The following is a 19,134-nucleotide window of genomic DNA, read 5'->3' on the forward strand; positions in this document are numbered from 1 at the left end:
CACCCCTGGATTCCAGGACTCCTGACACCTGCCAGGCTCCTAGCTTTCCCCTTCACAGTCCTTGCTGACAGCGCCTTGGGATACACTCCTTGTTGGTCCACTAATCTGCCCGCTGATAGGTCAGCCTAGCTGTCCTTAGAGCCACAGTTCCATCACGCTCAAAAGTGGGAGGGTAGTGCCCTGCTGCCCTCTTTGGGACATTTAGGTTAATGCCAACCAAACCATTAACCCATTAACCACATCTCCCATGAAGAGCCTGGTGAGCTAGTTTTCGTGGCCACTAGGCTACCTTTCTTAGCTAACATCTCGACTTCTGCCTGCCACCAACCTCACAGGAACAATGCTTAGCTGGGAACCTAGTTGGTGCCAGCCCAGCTAATCAACCCCACTGTCCACCTGTACGCAGCACTATCCATGTACGCTCCCTGTTGATCTGTGCCGTCCTACAGAACTGGCCTCACAATGAACATGTTCTCTTGTCTGCAGCCCAGCCACGGCAGCCACACAGGCCTACTCTACTGACTGGGCAGAGACAAAAAGGGCAACTAGACAGTAAATTTCAAGTTCCATCTTTTACCAAAAAAAAAAGTTTGTAAGGTTTTCCTTCCTCTGTCCATGTCCAGTGTTCTTGCCGGTACCCTGGCAGCAGGGAGAGGAGTGTGGGCCCTAGCCTGGGGACAGATGGCTGAGGTAGTTAGGCTGGCTCAAGGGATAATGTGGGTGGAGATGCATGTTCCCCTCAATAAGAGTCACTGGCTTCCTGCAAAGACGGGGGGGGGGGGCACAAAGTAACTGAATTCACAAGCAACATTCACTTCCCTATACATACACCAGTACTGTCCCACAGAACTTTGACGATTGAAATGTCCTGTGTAGCCCAGGAATAGCATCCGAGAGCCCACTAAGTGTTGGCTCTTACTACGTGGTGGGTACTAAAGCTAAGGTCTCAGACACGTTCTGAGCCCTGTAAAGACAATCACCACAATGAGTTTAACTGGGAACCTTTCCCCAGTAGTACTGCCATCCTGAAACATGAAACCAGTCGGGGAAATCCGCTCCCCCATCCGAAGCCTGTCTCCCTACAGGTTGGCATTAGGGTAAACTGCTTTCTAATCCAACATGGCCATTAGTGGTTGACTTCAGAATGCACCCAGGTTTCTCCTGTCTCCGTATTCTAGTTCACTGATCTTAACACTTTCTACTGCTCCTCCTTGACATGCCATTTCGACAGTGGCAAATGGACTGAAAAAGGACAAACTCACAAGGACACCCCACACAACCAATAGCCCAGAACTCCCCAGACCGGACTCTACTGGAGGTGCAGGGAGGGCCCACCTGCCTCTCCCACCCATTCACACTGACCCTAGAGTGCTGTCTTCTGGGTAAGTTTACAATCCAGGCTGGGGCATTTTTGCATTTCTCACAGTCCAAGACCCACCAAAAACCACCAAAACAGTCTTTGAAACCTTAAGTCCCATAACAATTGTTTATTATAAAGATGAACCCTCATCCTCACGACAGGCTTATCGATAGGACTTCTGGTAGCGAGCACGGGCACCAGGACCACCAAACTTTTTGGATTCGCAGCGCCGGGGATCAGCTACCAACAGGGTCCGGTCATACTGGATAAGGATGTCTTTGATCTCCTTCTTGGAAGCCTCATCCACGTCTGGGAATGAAAAGAGAGTGAGAACTGAGAGAGCCATGGAAATGCCCTCCAAGTCTCTGGGGCTAAAGACTGGGCTGGGGGAGGGGCTGGTCCCCCACTTGCCACCCACCCACCCGTCCGGAAGGAGCCATGCTCACTCACATTTCTGGTAATAGGCCACCAGGGCTTTGGAGATGGATTGGCGGATTGCTGTGAGGGAAATACATGCATGAGAGAGTGTTGTCAGCTTTGTGAAGGCCCAAGAATAGGGCCTTGCTCTCAGAGCCACCTCCCCACCACCATGCCCACAGTTCCTGGAACTCACCATAAATCTGGGCCACGTGACCACCACCCTTCACTCGGACTCGGATGTCCACCCCAGCAAATCGCTCCTTGCCTAGAAGCAGAACAGGTTCCAGCAGCTAGAGGAGCAAGGGACACGACAGGATTTTAGATGACAACCGGGACAGCTGAGTGCTACCTCACTGAGCACCTGACTCCTCTCTCTCCAAGTAACTTCTACCACGGCTGATGTAAGAGCACTTGTGGACGAGGAGGAGGCTGACACTGCAGACCCCTCTGCATAGGCAGGGGAGCAGGGAAGATTTGAAGCCTGAGGAGAGACTGCTGAAGGCAACCTAAGCTGGGCCCTCCCATCTGTGTCCCTCTGGGGCCTCAGAAACCCCATCTCTAGCACTTGTTCTTAAGAGTGCTGGCACTTTAGTTCAACAAGGCCAACCTCTCCAGCCACCAAGGCTTTCAGAAACCATGAAAAGCCCCGTCCAGTGCTTTTTCTGGATTTCCCCCCTTGAGCACTCTGCCCAGCCCTCTGAGCATCCCATTTCCAAATTACAACAGTACAACAACCTATGCCATGCTCTCCCATTCCAGCTCTAGATCTTTTGTAGGTGCCTCATGTTTTTGTTTTACCTGCTTTAGGTCTCAGCTCACAGATCCCCACCTTCATCTTCCAAGCCTGTCCCAATCCTTCTATCCAGGCAGAACCCCTCTCTGGGTTCCCCAATCTCAACCCAGACTATGCTGGAGCAGGGTCTAGTACTGAGTCCAGTCTGCTGCCTCCACTGGACTAGGGCCTCTGTGAGGGCAGGGCCTGGGGCTACCTGATCACTGCTGTGTCCCCAGCACTCAACACAGGCCACACAAACCAAAGCTTTGTATAACCAGCAGTTGGTAAGAGCACACCATAATACAAAGGGATCTCAGATACCGTCATATTAAATTTTAACTAAACCTACAACAAAAATGTTATTTCTCAGAGTTAGAAATGATATGGACTTTTTTTTTAAATTTTTATTTATTTATTTATTTATTTGACAGAGAGAGAGAGAGAGAGAGATCACAAGCAGGCAGAGAGGCAGGCAGAGAGAGGGGAAGGGAAGCAGACTCCCTGCTGAGCAAAGAGCCCAACGCGGGACTCTATCCCAGGACCCCGAGATCATGACCTGAGCCGAAAGCAGCGGCTCAACCCACTGAGCCACCCAGGCGCCCCGATACGGGCTTTTATTACTACCTTGCACACCAGAAACTAACGTTGCATTTCAACATCAGTAAAATTAAAAAATAATTGGAACTAATAAAGTAAAAGCAACACTCTGAAAAAAACTAATAAGTTCTCACATATACCAAGAAGCTTATACTGACAAACTACTCTATCCTCACAACAGTCCTTTGATAGAAATTATCCCTTTTATAAATGAACCTGAGAGAATATGTTACTTGACTCAAGTAACACCACAGGTTAAAAAAGGCAAAAAACCAGATTCTGCTCTTTCCATTCTGAGCTGAAAAAACTAAGGCCAAAACAGGGAGGGGAGGAACCCCTTTCACAGCAAAGAACAACAAACCCAAATTCTCTTCCTGTTCTTCCAGTATTTAACTATTAAGCACCTACAACAACCAAACCCTACTTTTAAACAAAATGTCTTAAGAAAACAATTGATTTCTGTCTTCAGAGAATATATGCTCTAACAGGGAAAAAGAGAGGTTAGATCGTAAACACGACACACATCTGCCGTTAATTTACTATACTATAAAAAACCAGGCCACACAAACTCCCCTTACCTTGCAGTCCCCAAATGAGTGGGCTTCCAAATGTCCCAGTTTTTTTTTTTTTTTAAGATTTTATTTATTTATTTGACAGAGATCAAAAGTAGGCAGAGTCAGGCAGAAAGAGGGGCGTTAGCAGGCTCCCTGCTGAGCAGAGAGCCGGGACACAGGGCTCCATCCCAGGACCCCGAGATCATGTCCTGAGCCAAAGACAGAGGCTTAACCCACTGAGCCACCCAGGCACCCCCAAAATGTCCCATTTTTGAAGTCACCCTTTTAATCTCCAAGTTTTCACTCTGTCCACTTTAATCACAATATCTGAACCCCCTGAAAATCCAACTCCATCTCCAAATGCCTTTTTCCTTTTTAAAGATTTGACAGAGAGAAACATAGCGAGAGAGGGAACACAAGCAGGGGGAGTGGGAGAGGGAGAAGCAGGCTTCCCGCCGAGCAGACCGCCCGATGCGGGGCTCGATCTCAAGAGCCTGGGATCATGACCTGAGCTGAAGGCAGACACTTAATGACTGAGCCACCCAGGCGCCCCCCAAATGACCCTTTTTCTGTCCCCAACTCAGCTTCTAAACATCCCATTGTTGATACCAGATTCCCTCAGCTTCCAAGACCAAGGATTGCCAAGAACCCATTTATTTAAACATCTCTCTCTCTAAAGCCCTCCACTCAACCCGAACGCCCACCCTCAATGCCAGCACCTTGTATTGTAGCGTGCGGGGTTCGATCATCTCCAGGGGCCGCCCATTCACCTTGATGAGGCCGTTGCCCCGTTTGCAGTGCGCCACGGCTGTGGCTGTCTTCTGCGGAAAGCGAGGGAGAAAGCGGAGCCACGTGAGCCTCGGTCCCCCGCTTCTATGTCGACCTCAGAACCTGCCCGAAGGCCCCAGCCAACCCCGGCCTCCCTCCGCCCCTCTTATCAGGCACCCGGCCTACCTTGCGTCCGAAGACCTGCACGGACTGCAGAGGACCCTTGGACGGCATGGCTGGAACGTAGGCCAGAACTCCTCACCGCGAGGCGCTGCAACCGGAAAAGGAAAATGCGGGGCCTCCCTGGCCGCTTTTCAGGGTCTGCGCAGGCGCTCTGAGTGCAGTGTCGCGACGGGAGAGCGCTTTACGGCTCAGATTGCGGCCAGAGGGCTGGACTTCGGAATAGTGGCGACAAGGTGGGTCCCAGGACCGGAGGAGGCGGGACCTGACGTGTGCGGGGTGCAATCGCGGACGAAGGGCGAGGGCGGGCTGTTCTTCACATTCTCGGTCCTCGCTGGCCATCGCTGGTTCTTTTGCATTTCAGCTCTTTGATAATCTCCCTCCGCCCTAAAATCGATTCTTACCCTCGTCTACAGAGGCTCTTTTTACCCCTAGCACTGACCATACTCTGTGAACTCCATCCTGCCCTGTGGACACCCTTCTCCCCAAATCCTTCTCCGTCAGAACCCACAGCAGGAAGTCAGGATTTACAAATTCCGGATTCCGAACCAACTCCTCCGAGAATCATCTCCCAGAATCTTTCCTTTTAGCGCCCCTCAGAATCCACCTTTCACCAGAATTTCCTTCCTTTTAAAGTCTTCTCCCAGAATCCCACTCTTCAGAGCCCTCACCCAGACTTCCTCTTTCCCTGAATCTTTCTCCATTCAAGAGCCCCAGAATCTACTTCTGCCCGCAATCCACCTTTCCCAGAACAGCCCCGTTAGAATCCCCTTTTCACAAAATCTCTCTCGCTTTCAGAGCCCCCTCCTTCAAAATCTACATTTCCTAAGAATTCTTTTCCTTTCAGAGCCTCCTCTTGCCAGCAGCTGGCTTCCCCTTGATTTTCCACTCCTTAGAATCCCACCCTCCAGAATGCCCCCCTTGAGGGTCCCCACCCTAGAATCCCTCTTTCTCCAGGGTCTTTCAAATCATCTCTTCATACCCTCCCCCTGCAAATCATCCTACTCTCCAGGCTTCTCCCCCACAGAGTTCTCTATCCCCAGTATCCCCCCCCCATCCCATCTGAGGAACCTCAGGATTGAGTTGCCCCTTTGCTCCCCCAAACTCAGGATACTCCTTAGGGTCCCAGCCAAAAGGTTTCTCTCTCAGACCTGCAGAGAGCCCACAGTTTCTTCAGCTTCTCTGGCAGCCCTGAGTCAGAGGTCCAAAGTTCAAAGGACCATGGTGATTCACCTTGTGCCTGGAAGGTGGTGATGGGGTGGAGGTTGCTGGGCGGGTCTGTGGCGGGAGGGAGGATCCTCCAGCCCAGAGTCTAGCTCCAAAAGGGTAAGAGAGGGGAGAAGTGAAGGGAGGGGGGCCCCAGAGGCTGACTTGGCGGGGGGGGCATACAGACAGATACACAGCACAAGAGAGACAGGCACACATGAAGGAAAAAGACAAAGAAGGGGCCAATGGAGAAGAGGAGAAAGAAGATAGACACAGGGTCAGTCACAGAATGACCCAGAAAACACAAGTGGCGGCGATTCGGAGGCAGAGAGGCCAGCCCTCAGAGAAAGAAGACGGACAGGTACATGGAAGCATGGAGATTCCAAGATATTTGAAATATGGAATACTTGATACAGAATTAGAAGTAGAAAGGAGAGCAAAGACCCCCAAATATGCACCTGCAAACACAGATAGAGCCTAGCAGGGGTGTTTTCCAATGAGAAGACAGGCAGCGGGATTCAAGCACTCACACACTCGGTACTGCCTTATGGACCTGTTGGGGAGGGGGGTGGGAGGGGACTTCCCCAAATCCTCTAGTCTCTCTGGGCTGATAACTCCCACCTTTGCTGAGTCTCATATCTTCCTGTGGGGGTTGGGGGAGAGGTGTCAGGGAACCCTCTGACCTGGACCCACCCTGCTGTAGGATGGCCATCTTCCCGCGGGGCTATTGGAGAACATTCCCTGAGTATCTGGGTTGAGTGGAGCTGGGCAGGAAGAGGTCCGGGACTTTAGTCTTCTAACTAGCTCTCTGTAATTCTTGCTTCCAGGATGCTGGGCTGGGACCAGAGAAAGCCTGGGCGGTGGGCAGGGTGCCCATGTGGTCACTCTGGACCATCCTCCTGCTGGTACGACCCTTGGGAGGCCTAGGATCACCCCTCTGTCCTCGGGAGCCTTTCTACTTCCTTGTTGCCATCATGAAGATGCTGGTGAGGAGGACGGAGGGGAAAGCCTGGAGACAGGCAGGGAGGGGGTAGGGGGCATGCTCGAGGAAGGGTCAGGCTCCCCGCTCCAAGATCTGATTCTTCTCCCTACCCCAAATTATAGGGAAACAAAAATGATGGCACTCTCTACACACCAGATGACCTCTCGGTGAGTATTTCATTAGCTTCTTACTGGACCTTGGAAGTTCAGGGAGAATCCACTAGGCTCAAAACACATGTTGGGGGCAGGAGGCAGGGGTATGGTGTTCTGGCTGTCCAGCTGCTCTGACCCACCTCTCAGCCTTCACAGATACATTTTGTTCACTGTTATCTCCAAAACCTCTTTTTTTTTTTTTTTAAGATTTATTTATTTGAAAGGGAGAGAGAGAGAATGCATGCATGCCCTTGAGCAGTGGGGAGAGTATCGCAAGCAGATTGCTGAGTGGGGAGCCCCGACTCAGGGCTCTATCCCATGACTCTGAGCCAAAACCGAGAGTTGGATGCCTGACAGCCACTCAGGCGCCCATGCTATCCTAAGCACCTACTAGAACAGTGACTGGCACATAGCAACAAACAATGGTGATGGTGGTGAGGATGACAGCTACATTTAGATAGTGATGCTTCTGCCAGGTACTGGTCTAAATGTTCTAAGTATGTTAGCTTATTTATTAGGGACACCATATAGGGATGTGCAGAATACACACTGCACAAGGGTCACGCGTCCACAAGAGCAGTATTCACACCCTGGATGTGCTCATCAATTTCTGGTATAGAGTGGTAATGTATCTTGTTCTAACAAAATCAGCACTTCCAAGTGTTTTAAGAAAGAAGTGTCATTTCCTAGGTAGAGGCGGGCATCAACCCTGAATTTAGGAATTCTTCAGAGTTCTCTTTTACAAATGAGAAAACTGAGGGCCAAAGAGACGAGGCGGGTTGATTATCCCAGGTCATAGTTCAGAACTGGGGATCTGGGATCAGACCCTTGCTCAGAGACACCAAGTCACTCTGTCCCCACAGGTGTGTCCTGCTGAGACTCTAGGGTGCTTCCGGCTGGAGCTGTCTGTGATCCAGTTCGAAGAGGGCCCATCCCTGGGGATTGCCGTGTTCCGGCTACAGCGTCTGCTGGATGCACTGGGGTCCCGGCTGTGGGTGACTGGCCAGGGCCCTTGTCCACCCTGCGAAGGACATCCCCAGAGACCTGTCCCTCTCTTTCTGGCCAAGCTCTTGGAGTTATTACAGGGGGCATGTGCTCGGCACCGGCCCTCAGCATGAGTCTGGGAGGACACAGACTGCCTGGTACTGCTGCTGGAGAGGCTTGTTGGAGAGAGGGGGAGAGGACGTGGTCTCTAGCCCCAGCTTCCAGTCCTAAGCCTTCTCCTTCTAGGCCAGAGGACTTCATGTGCAGTCCAAGGAGCCAAGGGGAAGAGGAGAGAAGGAGGAAGATAAGATCTGAAGCCTGAAATCTCTGGCCTCCTAGGGTGTGGGGGCCCCCATCTGGTCCTGTTCTCTCTCTCAGATACTCCCTCCTCTCTCCTCTATGAGGAAGGGACAAAGCATGGCACAGGTGTCTTCTAACCTAATCCCACCCCTAGAGGACAAGGGGAGTCTTGTACCTCAAGTCCCTGACTGCAAATAATTACCACCTGGAGAGCTTTGAAGTAATACTGATGGTTAGGCCCCATCCCAGAGATTTTGATAATTGGTCTCTGGCAGATTCTGAACACCATAGATTTAAAATCAACTTCATTGAGGTGTAATTTACAGATAGATAGCATACATTTTAAGTGTACATTTCAATGAGTTCTGACAAAGGTATACACATAGCCACATTTCCATCACCCCGGAGCGTCCCTCATGCCCCTTCCCGTCAGTCTTCACCTCCAGTAGTAGACACCCACTAATCTGCTGAGTGTAGAGATCAGTTTTGCTTTCTCTAGAGTTTCATATGAAGGGAATTGTAGTAGGTACATATATCCATGCTAGTGTTTGGCTTCTTTCACTCAGCATGATGTTTCTGAGATTCATTCATGTGCTTATCAACAGCTTATTACTATCCCATTGTATAGATGCACCCCAATTTGTTTTATCCACTGTCTTTATGATGGCTATTGGGTTGTTTCCACTTTCCTGCTACCTTGTTTCCACTTTGCAGCTACAGTGCATCGCTCTCTTCTTGCATCATCTTCTGTACTGCTGGGGTTGAGCGTTGGGAACCACGGACACACCAAACTTCCTGTGGCGGGGAAATTACTGTTCCCTCTCATTCCTGCAGCAACATCAAAAGGCATTTTGTACGTGGAATCCTGTTTTGAAGAGCTGCTGTTTAAGGGAACCAAGCTTCCTTTAAGAAGGGGAAACATTGTTATAGAGCAACCAGGCTTTCCTCCCCACCCCCACGTTGGTTTCAGTCTGGGATTGTTGGATCAGGGAGTGTGTGCTCCTATAGGCACGCACGTGTGGTATACTCATTCCCTAGTAGCTGTCCTGTGAGCCAGCTGGTGGGCCAACCACACTATACTACCCTGTAACTAGGTGCATATTAAATTTCTGTAAATTGAATCCAGGTGTCTCAATGCTTATGCAAGAAATTTTAGCAATGTGTTTTTAAAGGTTTCTGATCTGTTTCTCCCTTCATCAGATTAATTTCTCCTACCTCTCTCTCTCATGCCCGGTCCTCTTTGCCACCGTCAGACAAATAATTACTAATATGTAAATTCACATGGACTTAAACTTGGGGATCTGTAAAGGAAAACAAGGGTTTTCAGGATTACCCAAACTTGGGGAGGAGCCTTAGTCGGCCACTGAGCAGTTAATTTTTTCTGAGCTTCAGATTCCTTGTCAGCAAAATGGGGATACTTACCTCCTAGGAATGTTTTAGAGGGTCTAGGAGATAAAGTCTGATGTCTTTGCTAACTCATTATTATTTGGTCATTCCCTGACTCCTCACGGCTTGACACACCTCATTAGTAAATTCAAGCACGAACTCCTGCAGCTGGAAGAGCCGGTTCGGAGAAGGGGAGTAACTCTACCCCTCTTTGACCTTCCCGAGATGTCGACTCCATGCTCTACGTTAAGACAGATCTGCCACGTTCAAGATGGCGTCCTGGAAGTGCGTCGCCGGAGATTAGCCCCGGAAATCTCGCGTTAGACGAGACCAACGAGTAGGTTCTCGCGAGAGGGCACGTCAGTCTCGGCCTGGCGTCGTGTGAACAGCTGCTGGTACCGAAGACTGAGGTGGAACCGGAGCGGTGAGGAGTGGGTCGGACGCTGAGGTGGCAGGATTGGGGTTCGCTGGGGCACAGGGAGGCTTAGAGCCCGGACTCGGGGACACGGAAGGTGGCGTAGAGGGTAGTCTTTCGGTCTCACGGTTGCCAGAACTAGGCTGCCGGAAGTGCGCTAAGGGATTTTTCTTCTTCCCGGGAACTGGCGGGGAAACTGAGGCTGGGGTGGGGCTCCTGTCCGGGGGACGCACTGAGGCCGCCGTCTTTTCCTGCAAGAGTAGAAGATGTCGGACAGCGAGGACAGCAACTTCTCCGAGGAGGAGGATAGCGAGCGCAGCAGTGACGGCGAGGAGGCCGAGGTGTGTGGCGGGGACATGGTGGGGAGGCATCGCGTCTGGGACAGTACCAGGGCAGAAAGGCCCCTGTGGGAGCTCAGAGGAGATCAGAACGAGCTCCGGCCTTTGGGAGTTTCCAGGTTGTTGGTAGTGATAGAGAAGTAGGCAAGCCTAAGTCAGGCAGAGGGATAGGTGCGGGGTGGGGGGGAGCAGGGATGCCCCAGGTACAGTGAAATAACAGGTGATGTGTATGAAGGACCTGGCCTATAGCGAGCCTCATTGTTAGCTCTTATACTGGGGTGTGCGCCATCATTTCGGAAATATGTTTTTAGTGCCTGCTGTGTACTAGGCACAGTTCTTTGTGCGGGGGCTGCATCAGTAAACAAAATAGGTTTTGAAAGTCTTTGCCCTTGTGGTCATAAATAAACATAACTGATAAGTATATCCTTTAGTAAGGCAGAGGGTACCCTGGAGAAATGTAGAGAAGGAGAATAGGGAGTCTTGGTCAGTTTTAAATAAGGTGAGTCTCAGAGGTGATGCTTGAAAAAAACGTTGTGGGATGTGAGGGAGTGAGTCATTTGTGGAAGAAAAGTGTTGCAGTAAGGGGAAGCAGCACGTGCGAAGCTGGGAGCATGTCTGCATGTTGAAGAAAGAACAAGGAGTTGAGTTTGGGTGGTCAGAGGAGTGAGTGCAACAAAGAAATAACAGGAGCCAGATCATATAGGATCTTGAAGGTTCTGGTGAGGAGTTCGTGCTGATTGAGTGTGGGAGAGCTGTGAAGTTTTGGAGTGAAGAAGGGGTGTGATCTCATGTTTTGAAAGGGTCACTCTGGCTTTGGGTCTATTGAACGTTACTGTTTCGGGAACCAAATAAACATTTCCTGGGATATATGTGACTTTAAATATTCTGCTATTAACTATTTTCTGCTTTTGCTTGTTTCTGACTTGCTTATTAAGTAAATTTTTTTTAAAGATTTTATTTATTTATTTGACAGAGATCACAAGTAGGCAGAGAGAGAGGGGGAAGCAGGCTCTCTGCTGAGCAGGAAGCCCGATGCAGGGCTCGATCTCAGGACCCAGAGATCATGACCTGAGCTGAAGGCAGAGGGTTTAACCCACTGAGCCACCCAGGCGCCCCTTATATAAATGTTTGAGCATCTGCTGCTGTGTTCCAGATTCTTCCAGGTGTTGGCGAGAGTGGAGCCAGGAAAATCTGCTTTCACGGAGTTTACACTTAGTGGGCAACAGTTAACAAACTAATGAAGAGATAACTCGATGATTGTAGATAACTCCTTTAACCTCTGGAAATGTGAATCAGTTTTTTAAAGTTAGTTGCCAACACTTGTAAGGGCTACTTCATGTAGAAATCGTGATTTTTCTGCTTTTTTGGGAAAGAGAGAGAGGCCAGCAACCTGAGATCAGCGTTGTTCTGTCCAGCAGGTTCTTGCTCAAGTGTCAGCCTGCTGTGGAATGGGAAATTTTCTTCAATTCTGGTATATATCAGTTGCCATTTATTATCATACATACCTTAAGGAGAATTTTTTTTTTTTTAAGATTTATTTATTTATTTATTTGACAGACAGAGATCACAAGTAGGCAGAGAAGCAGGCAGAGAGAGAGGAGGAAGCAGGCTCCCTGCTGAGCAGAGAGCTTGATGTGGGGCTCGATCCCAGAACCCTGGGATCATGACCTGAGCCGAAGGCAGGGGCTTTAACCCACTGAGCCACCCAGGCGCCCCCCTTATGGAGAATTTAAGTAAAGGAAAGATTTCATGTACTTGTGTCCTGGGAAGTGTCAGATAAACAGAAAGTACCATGGGTTTCCTTTGAGCTGCCCCACTTACATCTTTTCTTGACCTCTGTAGGCATTTGGTTGTCAATCCTTGTGCCCTGTAGCGAGTCCTCAGCTTCCAATGAAGAATTAGAGGAATTGGGAAGCCATGGTGGGGGTAAAGCAGGTGGGAGGATGCTAGGAAGGGGTTTTTTTTTTGTTTTTTTTTTTTAGATCTTTATTTATTTATTTGACAGAGAGAGATCACAAGTAGACAGAGAGGCAGGCAGAGAAAGAGGGAGGGAAGCAGGCTTCCTGCTGAGCAGAGAGCCCTATGTGGGCCTCGATCCCAGGACCCTGAGATCATGACCCGAGCCGAAGGCAGCGGCTTAACCCACTGAGCCACCCAGGCGCCCCCTAGGAAGGGTTTTTGCTTTAAGCAGTAGAACTGGGTTCTTGGTCTCTCTGACTCATGGCCTCAGGGTGCTGCATGTGGTTAAATCCTGGTGTTAATGAGACCAGAATCCCAGGGTCCTTTTCCTGGCCAGGACTTCTGGTTTGCTGTGTGCAAATGTCACTTCCTCAGCACCACACCAGGCTCATGACTCACCTGGCAGGAGGATAGTGAGAGGCCAGCCAGATATGGGACTAGATAGGCTTTTTGGACAGCCAGACGTTAGCATGTCCTTGAAGGACCAGGCTTTGTGGAACGGAGAAGGTAGGGATGGCAGATGATGAGCCCCTGTTGGGGGAATGATCTGTTTCACCATTCTCAGCTCCAGTAACCTGCTCACTCATTCATTGAACGCATGTTCCTAGAGTTTCTATCATGTTGGGATCACTGGTTCCCTTATGGAGCTCTCTGTCCTGGGGTGAAGATAGTTTTATATACAGATGGTTCCTTCAGGGGATTGTGAGGATGAACAGTGGAAGAGCACATTCAAGCCCCAAGATAACACAGAGATAGTAATGGGAGCCCTCACCTCAGGGATTGGGGAGCCAGGTTTGGAGAGAAGGTTTTGCTGGGACTGAGCCAGTGGAATGATGACAAGGTTCATTGAAATCAGGCTGTGGTCCTGTTGTGGTTTGAGTTGGTAAAATGTGGGACATTGTGGATTAGTCAGGAATATATACCAAATGTCTTTCAATTGTCTTCTGTTCTCATCCCTGGACTGGGTGTTGTTGGGGACCCATCAGTGCCTGAGTTAAACTGGGCCTTGCTCTTAGGGAACCCAGGTGGTCAAGGCTGTAATGGAGGAAGCTAGAGGATATGCCTGATTTTGCTGGGGTTAGGGGATAGGCATGACCTCCTGGAAGGGAGGGGGATACTTTGATGTAAGAGTGAGAGGCAAAGGAGAATAGCTTTTTTGCAGAGGACTAGCGTGAGTGATGGATAGCACCAAGAGAGCTTGGTACAAGTGGCTCAGTGTGCCTGGGACCTAGCATTTGGAAGGGGGAGCCCAAAGAGGCAGGGTGAGAGGGAGAGCAGTGGGTAGACTGTGTGCTTCTAGTGTAGGCAGCTAGGAAGTTGGTTCTTTACCTGAGGGCAGTGGAGACCCATGGCCATGTTTGAAACAGACTATAGGGTTGGGGGTGATGGGAGGTGCTTTTAGGTAGGAGAACAAGCCCTTAAACCACATTGATCCATCATGAAGTTATTTGCTGTATAAGTTACGCATCCTGTCTTTTGATTGGATCATGGAGAAAGTTCGACTTTGGTACCACTGTGCCTTGAACACTTTTCTGAAATTTGCTTGCTTCCTTGTTTTCGGGAGAACAGGCTTTTGACTTAGAGCCTGCAGCCTGCAACAGTATCATGCTAGGGCTTAACAATATGCTAGGACTTAATAATATTGTTTTGCTTTTATCTTTTTTTTTTTTTAAGATTTTATTTATTTATTTGACAGAGATCACAAGTAGGCAGAGAGGCAGGCGGGGGTGGGGTGGGGGGAAAGTAGGCTCCCTGCCAAGCAGAGAGCCCAATGCGGGGCTCCATCTTAGGACCCTGAGATCATGACCTGAGCTGAAGGCAGAGGTTTAACCCACTGAGCTACCCAGGCGCCCCTGCTTTTATCCTTATGGTTACTTGTTGCTTGTGACAGGCTAACTTTAAAAACGTTTTTACTTCTGAACTATTTCAAAGTATGGAAGAGTTTCTTTGTTAATCTAAATGAAAAGGTGAGTGATTTAGAGAATATATCAGGTAAATGAGTTGTACTGATGTGAGCTTGGCAAGAGGGCCTGAAGTTAGTGAAGAAAAGATTGAAGTTTGGGATCACATTTCCTTTTGTGACTGGTTTGGAAAAAGAGCTTAGAAGTCAAGAGACCAGAAGTGCTGGGCAAGGGGCTAGGTTTTAGAGAGGGCAGTGTTCTGGCCCAGGCTATGGGCTGTAGGGATGGAGAAGAAGGGACAGATTGAAGGGACAGCTTTCCAAAAACAGGCCAAGAGTTTGGTGCCTGTTAGAAGCCAGAGGGAGCCAGCACAGGTCTGGGGGAAGACATTGAGGTCAGTGTAGGGACGTGAAGTGTGTGTAAGGCTTAGAGGACATCTGGGGGAGCCATTTGTGGAGGGTGCTGACACATGGGGGCCTCTAGTTCCGGAAGAGAGTGTGAACTGGAGACAGATGGGGCATCACCTACAGAGACAGGAGCTGAGACTGGGGAAGGTAAAGTGGCCCAGGGGGAGAATGTGTGCAGCGAGAAGCACAGTGGATCCTGAGCTGAAGCCTGGGGATGGAAGCCAGCACTGGAGGGTGAGCAGAGGAAGAGGGGCTTGCAGAGGATCAGCCAGAGCAGTTGGAGAAAAGCCAGGGTAATGTGCTGTGATGGATGCTAAGGGAAGAGCTTTTCTCCAGGGAGGGAGGATCAGTGGTGTGAAGTATTTTGTAGGTAAGGAGTAAAGATTGTTTATGGAATTAGCAACAAGAGGCAGGCCATGGCCTTGGGGAGCAGTGTAGACTGGAACTAGAGATATAGGAATCATTGTCACAGAGACATCCACCAGCCAAGGGAGCGGATGTGATGGCCTAGGGAGTTGTAGGGTGGAAAAACATGAGGGTCAAGGACCAAACTTCATGGAGCTACATTTACAGGCCAAGGGGAGGCTATCAAGGAGGTCTAGTGGAGCAGGGGTCTGGGCCAGCTCCCAAGTATCAGTTGGATGGATGACACCCAACCAGTGCTCTCACTGAGATGGGATGGCTAGCAGAGAGGTCCAGCCAAGGGGGCAGGGGAGTGTATGCAGAGCAGGGGGGGTTACGACTAGCCAGGCAGAGGTGGCATCAGATTTGGGGGTGGGGAGGCTTGGTGTCTGGATTTGGGGGTACAGAACCTTGTGCCCCAACCCTACCTGACTCTCCAGGTTGAGGAAGAGCGGCGGAGTGTAGCAGGCAGTGAGAAGGAGGAAGAGCCTGAGGAAGAAGAGGAGGAGGAAGAGGAGGAAGAATATGATGAGGAAGAGGAAGAAGAAGATGACGACCGACCTCCCAAGAAACCCCGCCATGGCGGCTTCATTCTGGACGAGGCTGGTATGTCTCTGGCTAGCGAGTGCTGGGCAGAGGCTGGACTTCACCTTCAATTCTGTTCCTTGAATGTACTTTTTTTTTTCCCCCTGTGTTGGTAAATGTCAATGCCATAGTAGTGGGATAGTGCATGGAACCTCCATGCCCCGGCAGCTGGCAGAATTAAGAGCTTAGTACCAGTCTTGTTTTGCTCCTTCCTCCTCACTCCCGCCCACTGCTAGATGATGTCGAAGCCAATCCCAAACATGTAATTTTGCCCTAAAATATTCCTCTTCATATTCCTAAAACGTCAGTCCTTTCAAAATATGCTATTAAAATACTGTTAACCTTCCTTTAAAAACCTGAACTCTGAGCTTGTCGTGAAAAGCTCCAATGACCGACATGTGGCCAGGAGAGGGTTGTGGAGGCTGACAGGCCTGGGTCCCTCCTGGCCTGTCTCTGCTCTCTTCTCCATGTGGCCCTGGGTGAGTCGCTGTCCGTCTCTCAGAGCGCCTTTTCCCTTCCACACAGGGGGACAAACAGTCCTTTGCATTCCAGCAGGGATATTTTGAGGATTTGGGGGGCCGAGCATGTAAAGCACATCAAGTAGATTTCCGCCCAAAGTGACATGCCCAGCCCAGAGCAGGTCCTCCAAAATGGGGGTTATCTATTACCATTCTACAGGCCCATGTCATACTTTATGTTCTGTAAATTGCTTTTTCTACTTTCAACGATTGTGGAGGAGCACATAACATAGATAACGTAGATTAAATGAGTTAATTCACATAAAGAAAGTTTTCTGAACAACTTTTGGCACCTCAGTGCTCAGTAAACTTTAGCTGCTATCATCACCATCATCATCCTGGAAATACCCATTTTTTCCTCCAATGGCTACATAATATTTTTCCATAATCTGGGTTTTTGTTTTGTTTTGTTTTGTTTTGTTTTTAAGATTTTATTTTATTTACGAGAGAGAGCTTGAGAAGAGGGAGGGTCAGAGGGAGAAGCAGAATACCTGCTGAGCAGGGAGCCCAGTGCGGGACTCAGTTCTGGGATTCCAGGATCGTGATCTGAGCTGAAGGCAGTCGCTTAACCAACTGAGCCTTCCAGGCACCCCTTAATCTGTTTTCTAACCAATGTCTTACTAGATATTGAAGTTTGTGTCTTTCATCACTACAAGTAGCCCTGCTGGGAACACCTTCCTATGTATTTAGACACAAAGACACAAGTTATTACCGAGCCTGGGTGTTCTGAACCTTCTTTGTGCTGTGGCTCCCTTGGTAGTCTGGTGAAGTCGGCAGACCCCTTCGTAGAACCATGATCTGAAATGCTCACGGGAAGAATAACATAGGATTCCAAAGAGAATAATTATACTGAAATACAGGACCTAAATATTTATAGAACGTGTGGGTTTTGTCATGAATGCATTGAAATAACAAGACTTAATAGGGTCTGATAAAAATCTAATATTGAAGTAGTGATGAGTGCAGATGACATTTTGAGATATCAGCATCTGTAGTGTGCTGGAAAATACTAGAGTTTACTGCTAACGTTATTGTGATATATTTCCATTGTTTGTAATTGACATGAATGTGACTTTTCAGTTAGAGATAAGTGAAAATGTATTTTATCTGTCATGGATCCTGAAAATTTTCTACATGCTAAAGTCCTATAAGTCAAACTCCTTGGCAAAGGAGATGCACATGGCTTTAAAGCCTTTCGATGTCTGCAGCCAAATATTGGCCCTGAAAAGGTCCTACCTCCCAGCAGCCATCCGTGAGGGCACTTGCTTCCGACACCCATGTCAAGGAGAGCCACTTGGAATGCCATCGGCCATTTTCATGAGACCTCTTCCCTAAGGGAGAACCAGGGAGCAGATGGGTGGGACATGCTCAGCGCAGTCCTGGTCCTCCCCTTAAAGGCTGAGGGGAGGGAGTCCTTTCTTTGAGAAGGGATCTTAGGTAGTAGAAGGGATAACATGCTGTGTGACAGATGTGGACTGCCAGGGACAAGCAGGCACTGGTGGTGGGAGCGTGGTTGGGCACTGCATGTGGGAAGGCTATGCGGAGGTGCCCATTGACGTTTAACAGGCAGGGACCCTTTGATCCAGAGTTCTTTTTTAGGAATTCACCCAGTGATTAAATTCTCAGAGGTGGGTAAAGACACAAGATAGTTGCGGTAGTCCCGTTTTCAGTTGTACTTGTCTGATGACCTAAGTATAGGTTGATGGTAAGGGCCTGGTAAAATGAGTTATGGGGCGGATAGTCTGATAGCAAATGAGGCTTGTGCTCCTGTGGAAGAGCCCCAGGCTGGTAGCATTGCTTAGAAAAAGAGGAAGGTACCAAACAGTCTTAAAAAGTTGTACTGGGGCGGTTGGCGGTCGGGCGAGGGTTTAGACGCACTTCCCCCATGTGCTCAGGTGATCTTTAGGCAAGAAACTGCTCACAGAGTTGCGTCTGGGGAAGGGGACTGAGTTGGCAGGGGCTAGAAATGGGAGGGAGACTTCCCTGCACACGTAGCCTCTGAATGCTTTGGAGTTTTTCATCAGCTTTGGAGTTTTTCGTCACGTGCGGGTATCGCTGCTTAGTTTTTTGAGTAATATTCGCTACATACAAAAGAGCATGAGAAACACAGTGAGGAGGTTGGGTGCATGAGCCCTGGAGCTAGTCTGATTCTCCGGGACCAGCTGAGAGGCTCTGGGCCAGTTAGGTCCCCTCTCTGGGCCTCAGAGCCCTTACTGGAAAATCTGAACGGTGCTGGGATCAAGGATTCCGTGAGGAGTCTGTGGCAAGTGCTCCCAGCAGAGCAGGGCACACGGGACACTCAGTATGCATTAGGGTCACAGGTGTGAAGGAATAATAACAACACCAATAGGTTGTGAATCGTGTCTTTAAAAAACATATGTATACTGGTCTTAATAGTTTGGAGGGAATTTTCGGTTTTGTTTATTTTGATCTGATTTTTTTTTTTTTTTTTTAGTTTATTTATTTATTTATTTTGTGACCACTACACCCAAGGTGGAGCTTGAACTCTTGACCCCATATCAGGACTCACACACTCTGCTGACTGAGCCAACTTAGTGTCCCTGATTGGATTATTTAAATGGACTTGTGGGTAGGTTGGGGGGGTGGCTTTCAGAGCTAGGTGGAGGTGGAGCTGCATGGGGAGACCTATTCCTGTGGCTTAAAGCAGCAGCTCCGTGGCATCCAGGCGAGAGCCTGACCTGTGCTGACGTGGCGTCTCTGTGCTGACCTGCAAGGTGCGTAGTTGTCATGCCCACCTCCCAGTGCTGTCTCCCGGGAGCCACAGTCACCAGGTCATCTCTGCTGTGGCTGCCTCCCCGACCACTTGGCTTTCCTGTTGCAGATGTGGACGATGAGTATGAGGATGAGGACCAGTGGGAGGACGGAGCAGAGGACATTCTAGAGAAAGGTGTGTGGGGGCCCCATCTCTGCAAAACTGCTTTGGG

At 49.4% G+C, this 19,134-nt stretch overlaps 3 protein-coding genes and 1 long non-coding RNA gene across 9 annotated transcripts in view; 2 read left to right on the forward strand and 2 right to left on the reverse strand.

The window, feature by feature from the left end:
* Positions 1-1,467: 1,467 nt before the first annotated feature.
* RPS16 (ribosomal protein S16) lies at positions 1,468-4,822 on the reverse strand. Its single transcript, XM_004776157.3, has 5 exons — positions 4,661-4,822; positions 4,426-4,527; positions 1,974-2,070; positions 1,811-1,858; positions 1,468-1,669 (listed from the first exon to the last, which is right to left on the reverse strand). Exons 1-5 carry the CDS (start codon positions 4,706-4,708, stop codon positions 1,524-1,526), a joined length of 441 nt encoding a protein of 146 aa, XP_004776214.1. The 5' UTR covers positions 4,709-4,822; the 3' UTR covers positions 1,468-1,523.
* Positions 4,823-4,963: 141 nt separating this feature from the next.
* On the forward strand, positions 4,964-9,399 carry LOC101693195. Its single transcript, XM_004776158.3, has 4 exons — positions 4,964-6,221; positions 6,688-6,846; positions 6,965-7,009; positions 7,858-9,399. Exons 1-4 carry the CDS (start codon positions 6,078-6,080, stop codon positions 8,110-8,112), a joined length of 603 nt encoding a protein of 200 aa, XP_004776215.1. The 5' UTR covers positions 4,964-6,077; the 3' UTR covers positions 8,113-9,399.
* On the reverse strand, positions 8,397-9,933 carry LOC106004078. 3 transcript variants are annotated; one of them, XR_006605778.1, is made up of 3 exons: positions 9,701-9,933; positions 9,494-9,579; positions 8,397-9,106 (listed from the first exon to the last, which is right to left on the reverse strand). It is a non-coding gene; the product is annotated as an uncharacterized LOC106004078 (long non-coding RNA). The 3 variants fall into 3 exon arrangements; XR_006605779.1 differs by having other exon boundaries at positions 8,397-9,159; positions 9,701-9,842; XR_001176929.2 differs by having other exon boundaries at positions 8,397-9,181; positions 9,701-9,842.
* A 7-nt stretch (positions 9,934-9,940) lies between these two features.
* SUPT5H (SPT5 homolog, DSIF elongation factor subunit) overlaps positions 9,941-19,134 on the forward strand; it is a 28,164-nt gene continuing 18,970 nt past the window's right edge. For 2 of the 4 annotated variants that reach the window (XM_004776161.3, XM_013047629.2), the window contains exons 1-4: positions 9,941-10,088; positions 10,343-10,420; positions 15,527-15,692; positions 19,032-19,097. In XM_004776161.3, the coding sequence (XP_004776218.1) occupies positions 10,346-10,420; positions 15,527-15,692; positions 19,032-19,097 (307 nt within the window). In that variant the 5' untranslated portion in view covers positions 9,941-10,088; positions 10,343-10,345. Of the gene's footprint in view, positions 10,113-10,342; positions 10,421-15,526; positions 15,693-19,031; positions 19,098-19,134 lie in introns of all 4 variants that reach the window. The other 2 variants (XM_013047628.2, XM_045076807.1) reach the window with 2 other exon arrangements.

Source organism: Mustela putorius, unplaced genomic scaffold, assembly GCF_011764305.1.
Source record: "Mustela putorius furo isolate JIRA1106 unplaced genomic scaffold, ASM1176430v1.1 tig00000196_pilon_pilon_pilon, whole genome shotgun sequence".
Taxonomy (NCBI): Eukaryota; Metazoa; Chordata; class Mammalia; order Carnivora; family Mustelidae; genus Mustela; species Mustela putorius.